Source organism: Austrofundulus limnaeus, unplaced genomic scaffold, assembly GCF_001266775.1.
Source record: "Austrofundulus limnaeus strain Quisiro unplaced genomic scaffold, Austrofundulus_limnaeus-1.0 Scaffold887, whole genome shotgun sequence".
Classification (NCBI taxonomy): Eukaryota; Metazoa; Chordata; class Actinopteri; order Cyprinodontiformes; family Rivulidae; genus Austrofundulus; species Austrofundulus limnaeus.
Genome location: NW_013953289.1, coordinates 141,523 through 149,931, shown reverse-complemented (window position 1 = coordinate 149,931; position 8,409 = coordinate 141,523). Strand labels below are relative to the sequence as shown.

Genomic DNA, 8,409 nt, shown 5'->3' with positions numbered 1-8,409 from the left:
AATCTCTGAGGAATGCTTCCAGCATCTTGTTGAATCTATGCCATGAAGAATTGAGGCAGTTCTGAAGGCAAAAGGGGGTCCAACCCGTTACTAGCATGGTGTACCTAATAAAGTGGAAATGCTTCAGTGGCTATTCAGGCCATTTCCTGGCTGCCTGACCAATATGAAGGATTGCCGTTCTTTCAGCAGACTTTAGCCTTGTGCGAGCTGGGAATTAGTCTGCAAGCGGTTCTGCTGAGGGTCGTGGGCCAGCTGTGGTCCCTGGACTTTGCTGGCCAGATGGACTTGATCTTGGAGAAGCTGATAGCTCGACTCGATTGCCCACACTTTTTGTCTGATTGGATTTAGCACATTGGACTTACCAGTGGACATTATGGCRGATGGAAAAATTATTGTCTGCCTGACTGAAAACATTTTCTGTGTCCCCAAACAACTGATTACAGATTCGTCTGAACAATTCAACACCAGTATTCTGAACTATGGGTTTTTCTTTTGGGGGGCTGGGTTCTTCGGACTCATTCTTTCTAAACTCACTTATTCCTCTGGCTAATAAATGTGCTTCTGCTCTGTAGAGTTGTTCTGTTTTTATAAACACCATAGTGTATCATATTTCATTGATTTTTTTCTCATCTATCCTCATGATGGTATTTTGTTTTTCTTTTCAAAGGTAGTGCGACCCCTGCTGGTTGACGCATGACCTGATCACCTGTTCCCCCATGTTTTTGTCATGTGTGCGTCTTCTTGAATGGGTGTTCTTAAATGTAATTTCACTGTGCTCCATACAGTGACAATAAAGGCATCATCAATCAATCAATCAGTTAATTATAGGTCATACTGATATTTAATGGCAGCACAATGGTTCACTGGTAACTCACAGCAAGACGGTCCTGGGTTTGATCCTGGGGTCTTTCTGTGTGGAGTTTGCATTTTCTCMCTGTGTGGGTTTTCTGTGAGTACTCCAGTGTCCTCCCACAAACAACATGTAAGCTCTGATAGTTGGAAAATTAATCCATGTTTGATGATTGACATTGAGCTACACATTCTGTGCTCCTACAACTGGTATTTTATAAAAGTAAATTGTTGTGGTGATGGGTGATGTTTCATGTCATTGTGGTCTCATTTTGGCTGAAGCTACATGTCATAGTAGTTATATTTTCATGTCTTAAGTGTGGTTTTACTTTAGGCTTCATGTTATAATGTGTGTGGTTTTATCTTGTGGGCTCATTTGGTGATGGTGTGATTTGATGTTGTGGGCTCATATGCAGGTGGCTGTGGCATTCTGTCATTTGACTTGTGATCAGATCAATAAGGTTATCATCCTTATCTTCAGCCTGGTCCTCATTTCTCTACAACTGATTTTTTTAACCCTAAATGACTGATTAAAAATATTTTAACACTCATTGCTGTGAAAATAAAATCTATATTTTATGTTGCAGCTCAAAGCTAAAGTTTACTAGTTTTGTTTAGCAACAAAGACATGCACATAGACATAAACACCCAATGCAAGCATTCAGTCAGAAAACTGTGTGATTTATTAAGAGACATTTACATCAAAGGAGTTATTCAGAAAAATTATGAGGATTTAATTAGAAAAAAATTAAAGCACAAATAATTTCTAATTGATGCCCAACAATTCCTACATTTTATGTTTTTTTTATGACAAAGTAGGTCATAAATGTCATWAACCAGGTTCAACTCAAACCTGTATATTATAATGAATAAAGTCTAGATGTTTTCTCAGTCACCTTTACAGAACCAGGACTTCCAAAAAAAAAAAAAAGACATTAAGATTTAAAAATATTTACATCTTTCACTTTTTACTGGGTTAGCAATTACTGATAAAAATATATACGCCTTTTGTTAGAAATATAGCTTTCTTTTTTTAAATGATAACATTTCCCCAAACATAAATAAAAATAAAAACTTTAGAGAATGAAATAAGTTTGATTGAGGTAACCACACCAYGYGCTCATACAAACACAAAAAACCCACCTGTTTGTCCCGAAAAAATTATTCAGTTAAAAGAAAATGTTTATTGTGTAGCTAATTAATTAATATCAAACTTTTTTAGAAACACACTTTTCATCACAACAAACACTCACTCTGTTTGATATAAAACACTCGTTTTTTTTTTCTAAAAACCTCTGAAAACAATTTACACTCCTTAATACACACTCAAACATTTTGATTTTCATGTTTAACAGTTTCATTGATTTTGAAGCACAAAGTGAGTCTTMATCTCTGAAACTGTGTCTCATGATTAGATCTGATGTGCAAAGGTTGRAATAGGTTCTTATGGTGGAGTTGACATGCTGGATTCTCTCTAGCCCTTTTTACAGGAGGCTGCTGAGGTCAAAGCTGATACACCTGTGAGCCAGCAGGTGTCAGGAAGCAAGAAAACATCTGTGTAAATATAAAGAATAGAAGTTCTAGATCCACAAGATCAATGAAAAAAGGTGGGTGTAAAAATAGATCCACCAGCTGGGCTAAAACAGACAGCTCAGATGTTTACACAGAGGGATTAGGGGAGATATATTTATCTATTTTTAAATGCATTAGCGAACATCAGAGACTAACAAAAATGTTTTATCGTTCTTGTGCAGCAACTTTAGCGAAAGAACCTTGCTGCTGTATGGTGCCTTTCATCCCTGTGTGTATATATGTCTGCAAACAATATTTGAAGTAATGTCAAAACTGCAWTGACATCAACTTTAAAATGTTTGATCTTGGTTTAATTTTCCAATGATGAAGCATTGCTAATTATCTTTACTATGGTTTAACATTAAATTAACATCTATGCTTATTGTTGTTGAGCAGCCTGTGATTATAGGGTTGTTTTTTGCAACATGTTAAGGAATTTTTTTTTATTTCTATTTATGTAAATTGAGCCAGTCATTTAAGTTTCAAGATAAATACATAAAAAATGTTTACATTATCAGTGCAATCCTCAGAACTATATACCAATCTTGAGGTGCCTAAAGATACCCACTGCTATTTACAAGTTAGGTTTTGTGGAAAAGTTATGAACAGTTAATATTTTCCTGTTGTAGATAGGTTTTTCAACATCTTCAGTTTAATAATTTAATTCTGACAGGATTGACCAGATTAGTTTTTCTGTCTTAAAACAGCTTCAATCAATGTCAGCAGTTCATAAACATAACTCTATAAACCTTTACATAACTGTCCAACCGGAATCGAGCTGGAAATTATATTCCAGTCAACATTTCCCCAAGCTGCACAAGAAGTTTTACAGCTAGCTGCTGCTGCTGTATGTGGCTGTAAATGACTTCCTTATAAAWGAACACAAGATAAATTGCTGATACTGTAAAGGTTTATAAAATATAGTTTGAATTGTCATGAAATGTTTAAGAATGAAGATGTTTGAAGATGGCAGCAATTCACAGATGTCAGCTGTGTTCTGACTCAAACTTACATTGTTTAAAAGGGCGATCTACAACAGGTAAGATATTTATCTATCTTCTGCCTGTTAAAGATCAGACCACAAAGCTCTCCCTCCCCAGCTAAGCTCTTCTGGAAGGGCTCTTAGATGTTTCCAGTCCAGCTGTGMAGTATAATATCTCTAGTGAGTCCTGGATATGCTCTAAGATCTCCTGCCCATGGGACCYGTCTAAAATCCTTCCATAACAATCCTATAAAACAAAAATAACAGAGCTATATTTTAATGGTTTTATTGTCCACCTCTAATCCCTCACTTTTTAAATAAAAACAAACATCCATCACCGCCAACTGTGTCAGCGCTGTGTTGTTGTTTGTGTGCAATGTGTGCTGTGGTGTTAGGGGTTAACAGGAGTTCTGCACTGTAGCTTAACTTTAGAATATAAAATGTAAATGCAGAACAAAATGTCTCACAGCCACGTGAGAACAGATGTTTTCCATCTCACTGAGTAAACAGTGCTTATAAATAGTACTCACCCCCTTGTTTTGTGCTTTTACTGCTGTCATAAATCAATTGTGGTCAATGTAATGTGAAATAGGTGATTGAATAGACCACTTCAAAGACACTGTCCTAATTCAAATGAAAGAAAACATTAAAAATTATTTTTTTTTTTTTCATTTTCAGTCAGGAGTTACAAGGCCCTAAACATCTCCAGGAGTTCTGTTTATTCATCAAGAAATGCAAATATTATGGAGAATGTGTAAATTTAAAAAGAGCAGGCCATCCTCACAAACTGAGTGACTGCAAGACATCAAGACCAAGACATCTGTGACCACTCTGGAGGAGTTACAAGCTTTAGCAGGCGAGATGAGAACCTGTACTACAATAGCTTTTGACTTTGTTCTTACTAAGCTTTATTGTAGAGAGGCAAAGAAAAAGCTACTATTGAATAAATTCAACATTCAATAAATCTCAACAAGAGTTTCTAAATGAATTAGACAAACTCTATGAGAAAGGTGATTTCACTGTGACATTAAAATGATAGATAGATAGATAGATAGATAGATAGATAGATAGATAGATAGATAGATAGATAGATAGATAGATAGATAGATAGATAGATAGATAGATAGATAGATAACGCAAATATTAATAATTTTATTGACCATGATTGATTTATGACAGCAATAACATTATAAAACATCAGAGAGGGTGAATACTTTTATGTAGACACTGTAAATCAGCCTTTGGAAGTGCTGATCTTTGTCCTAGTTGCTTCCTATTTGGTTTCAGACTGCTTCAGTGCCTCGTGGAAGTTCTAGCTGGATTTATACTGAGAACGTCCTCCACAAAAAGCTGTAATTTAATCTAAAGCCCCCAGCCCCCCACAGCAGACTGTCCACTTGTTGGCTGTGCCTTGAAATTCTGTCCAGAAAAAATACAAACAGAACTAGTGCCAAAAGACAACCCCAGAATGAGACATATTTCTTCCTAAACTTTTATACAAAACCTCTTTTTAAAATATCCTAACTCTCTTTAAGAGTTCCCTAACTGGTTAGTAATCACCAGATCTTAATGAAACACCAAAGCTTTATCAAATACTCCACAGATTCTGAACTGAGTCTGCTACAGCTCAGCACCTTATTTAGAATCACAATGTTGGCTTTATTTTGACCTTTCTCTGCTTGTATATTTTTCTGCTTTTATACAAACATGTTCTAATAATCATGAAAGGAAAAAAACATAAAAATAAACTGAACCTGGTTGGCTGGTGTTAAAAAAAATCTAAGTAAAATAGGAACCAACATAGGACCAAAAGGCACAAACTCCAGACTTCATGTGTGGACCTACAGAACATCTACAATGTTTGTTTATCTTTCCTGAAACAGTGTGCTGGTTCAGATGATCTTGGCAAAAAAAAAAAAAAAAAAAGGCCATGTTGGATCTTGGCTGTTGTGTTCTTATGTAGCCTCAGGAACCTGAAATCTTTTGAAAACAGTTGCATTTTCCCAAGTTTTGTTCTGTTTATTTCTCCCCTCAGACCAACCATTGAAGGAGCATCTGGTCAAGCTTCATTATCAGGTCAGAAATTGGTTCAGATTCACCAAACAAACATATTGTTCAATGTATAGAAGGTCAGAGCCACTTAGAACCAGACTTATTATTGGAACAGAAAGACCTAAAGATTTTAGAAGCTGCACAGGTCAAACTTTCATCAAATGGTACTAGTTATTATCAAAGGCAGTGCAGAGATTTTGATAGGATCCATACAACCTGAACACTATCGGGTTGTGTTCCCTTCAAACCGCACTTTAATAAACGTATACATAAGTGTAATAGCCTTACCATTAGAAAAGTATTTATGATAAACAGGCTTTGCATTCCTAGAAGGAATGCCTCTCACCCACAGCTTTTTTTTTAATCAGAGTTTTAGATTAAAATCAGCTTATGATGAAACATGAAGGTATACGCTGGGAATGACTCTCAGCTACTACCACACCCAWTTTTRGCTTAATATCTRTAAATTTGACTGAGTTAGTTATTTTAGATTTTTTTTCCTGCTTTCCTTGACTCCAAAAGCTTAGAATGTGTAGGATGTACATTCAAACATTTCTTTTTGAGAGTGTCCAAAGTAGGGTTGGGCAATATTGGCAAAAAAATTAATCATGATTAATTGTGGTATTTGGCCGATAACGATTAATTTGACGATTAATCCCCTGGAGTCCCTGGACACCCTTATGTCCTAGTCACATGACTAATTTAGTGGGAAGGATTTGCTCATCATAAAAATCTGTTCCAAACTGTGTCAAAATTACAGACTTCAGGTTATACATCAAATTTTAAATTGTGTTGATAGATAAATAAATTACAGAACTTTATTTTAATGTTCATCATATTTGAAGCAGAGAGGAGCACAGAGCTGACTGACTGGAGATTTCTCCAGTCAGTCTGCCTGCTGGCATTAATCATATTGATTGTCAAGTGCCAAAAAATAATCAACTGTTTTTCTGGTGATTAATTGCACACGATATGATTTTGCCCAACCCTAGTCCAAAGGTTCATGAAATATTTAGCAAAAAGAAACACACAGGCATGGGCAAAAACAACTCCTCACTTTTTAGAGGTGAGTGATAACCAAATTAGTTCAAATCTGTTTATCTCAATTTCCAAAGTGAACTTCAGAAGAATAATCAATTATTCTTCTGAAGTTAGAAGAATAGATCAATCTAAGCTGGAGCAGGTGGCTGCCAGGTAAGGGGTACAGTGACCTTTTCATACACAAAAAATCTGAATATGAGTGATCAAAGCTGCAAATGTACCATCTGATGACAGTATGCACTGACTTTTCTTGCCTTGCATTATTTCCTATGATTGCTTTTGAATTTTCAATTCCAAAACCACTTTTTCTTGGAATTCCACGGTATATAAAAGAAGATACTTAAATCTGCAGTTTAAAGATAAGGTCCTGAGTTCCAGAGTGCACTTAAATAAACTATAATACTGTATCTGTGAACACAGAACAGACATGACATCAGCTCTGCTGTCTGTATGTTCTGTGGTTTCAAGCCCTTCCACAAACATTTGCAACATGTTTAAGGCCATTTAATCAGTCTGTGGACTAAAACTGACACAAGGCTGTGATGTGACGAGTTGAATAAAATCTCACTACACAGTTAGTTCCAAATTCTAATCTTTGTTCTCCAAAGGAGGGAATTTACAGAAGAACCCCACCCTTCTGTAAAAGAGAAGCAGATCAGAGACAGAAGACAGTGCAAGTTACCAAACTGTGTGTGCATGTGTGCTGTCCTTCAGAGTGGGGTGTGCAGCTGTGTGTATTGCTGTGACGGCGTGGAGGCAGCGGATGAGGTGGTGTTGGAAGTGCTGCTGTTTGCCAGATGGAAGGAAGAAGAGTCAGACAGCTGAAGCTGCTCCAGTTTCCTTAAGTATTCATCTCTGAGGGCTAACAGYTCCTTGTAGCGCTGCTCCACTGGACTCTGCTGCTGGAGACACAAGCACAAACGCATGTTAATGAGAAAATTGACAGAGGGGGGAAAAGTTGCTTGAACCAAAATCTGAATGGGCTGACACTGTAGGAAACTAGTTATTGCTTGCCACCAAAGCWGACAGCAATAGTGTTTGCTTGTCTGTTAGCAAAATACAACTGGAGCCAAAACCATTTTTCTCACTGACTAACATTAAATCAGACCAAATCTTTCCTGTTTTAAGCCAGTTTACCTAAACACTATATTACGGTAAATGCTAAAAATATATATTTTTAATGACTTTCTTTAAAGTCACAAGTTTAAATACACTGAAATTGCTGTGCTTTTAAACAATTTTTGGAAAAAAACAGATGATGATGTTCTAGCTTTGGAAGGTTTTGACTTGTTAGTTGACAACATTTGAGTTAATTGAAATCATATCCGTGGATGCATTTTAAAGGAGACATATCATGCTAAATGCACTTTTTTTTGCATTTATAAACTATTTTTTGTGCAATTATAGTGTCAAGGAGTGTAGAAAACTTTAATTTATTCTGTACAGTTACTGCAAAGATATTTTTATATTTTTTTATGGGTCAAAATTTTCAGTTTGTTCAAAATCTGCTGTTGCTTATTTCATTTCATTGTTTATTTCGTCACACTTTTTTCTTCGGAACTACCATTTATGGTAATGTATTTCCGGCAAACTGGATTTCATAGTCCGCCATTTTTTCCTCGCTGTGTGATTTTGTAGTTCATAGCGTCATGCCGAATATGCAAGTTCAGAAGTCAAAATGTTAGGTTCTGGGGTGTGTAAACTCACCTTATTATCTACATAGACTACCAGCGTCAGAGCTTCTTCAAAGTGCCTGGTTAAGTTTTATTTTTCAAGGAAATGTACCCACAACAGGGTGGAAAGTGCTTGCGTACAACACAGGATGGATGTTACAACAACAAGGGTGAGTTATGAACTGTAAATGTGTTTTAACTGTCTAATTTAACTGTTTCTACCCTCTGTGTCGGAATATG

At 36.2% G+C, this 8,409-nt stretch overlaps 1 protein-coding gene across 1 annotated transcript in view; it reads right to left on the bottom strand.

Annotated features, from left to right (window-relative positions):
• Window positions 1-6,529: 6,529 nt before the first annotated feature.
• The window catches only part of mtm1 (myotubularin 1), a 62,297-nt gene continuing 60,417 nt past the window's right edge, over window positions 6,530-8,409 (bottom strand). The window contains exon 15 of the mRNA XM_014029354.1: window positions 6,530-7,398. Coding sequence (XP_013884808.1) covers window positions 7,207-7,398 — 192 coding nt within the window. The 3' untranslated portion in view covers window positions 6,530-7,206. The remainder of the gene's footprint in view (window positions 7,399-8,409) is intronic.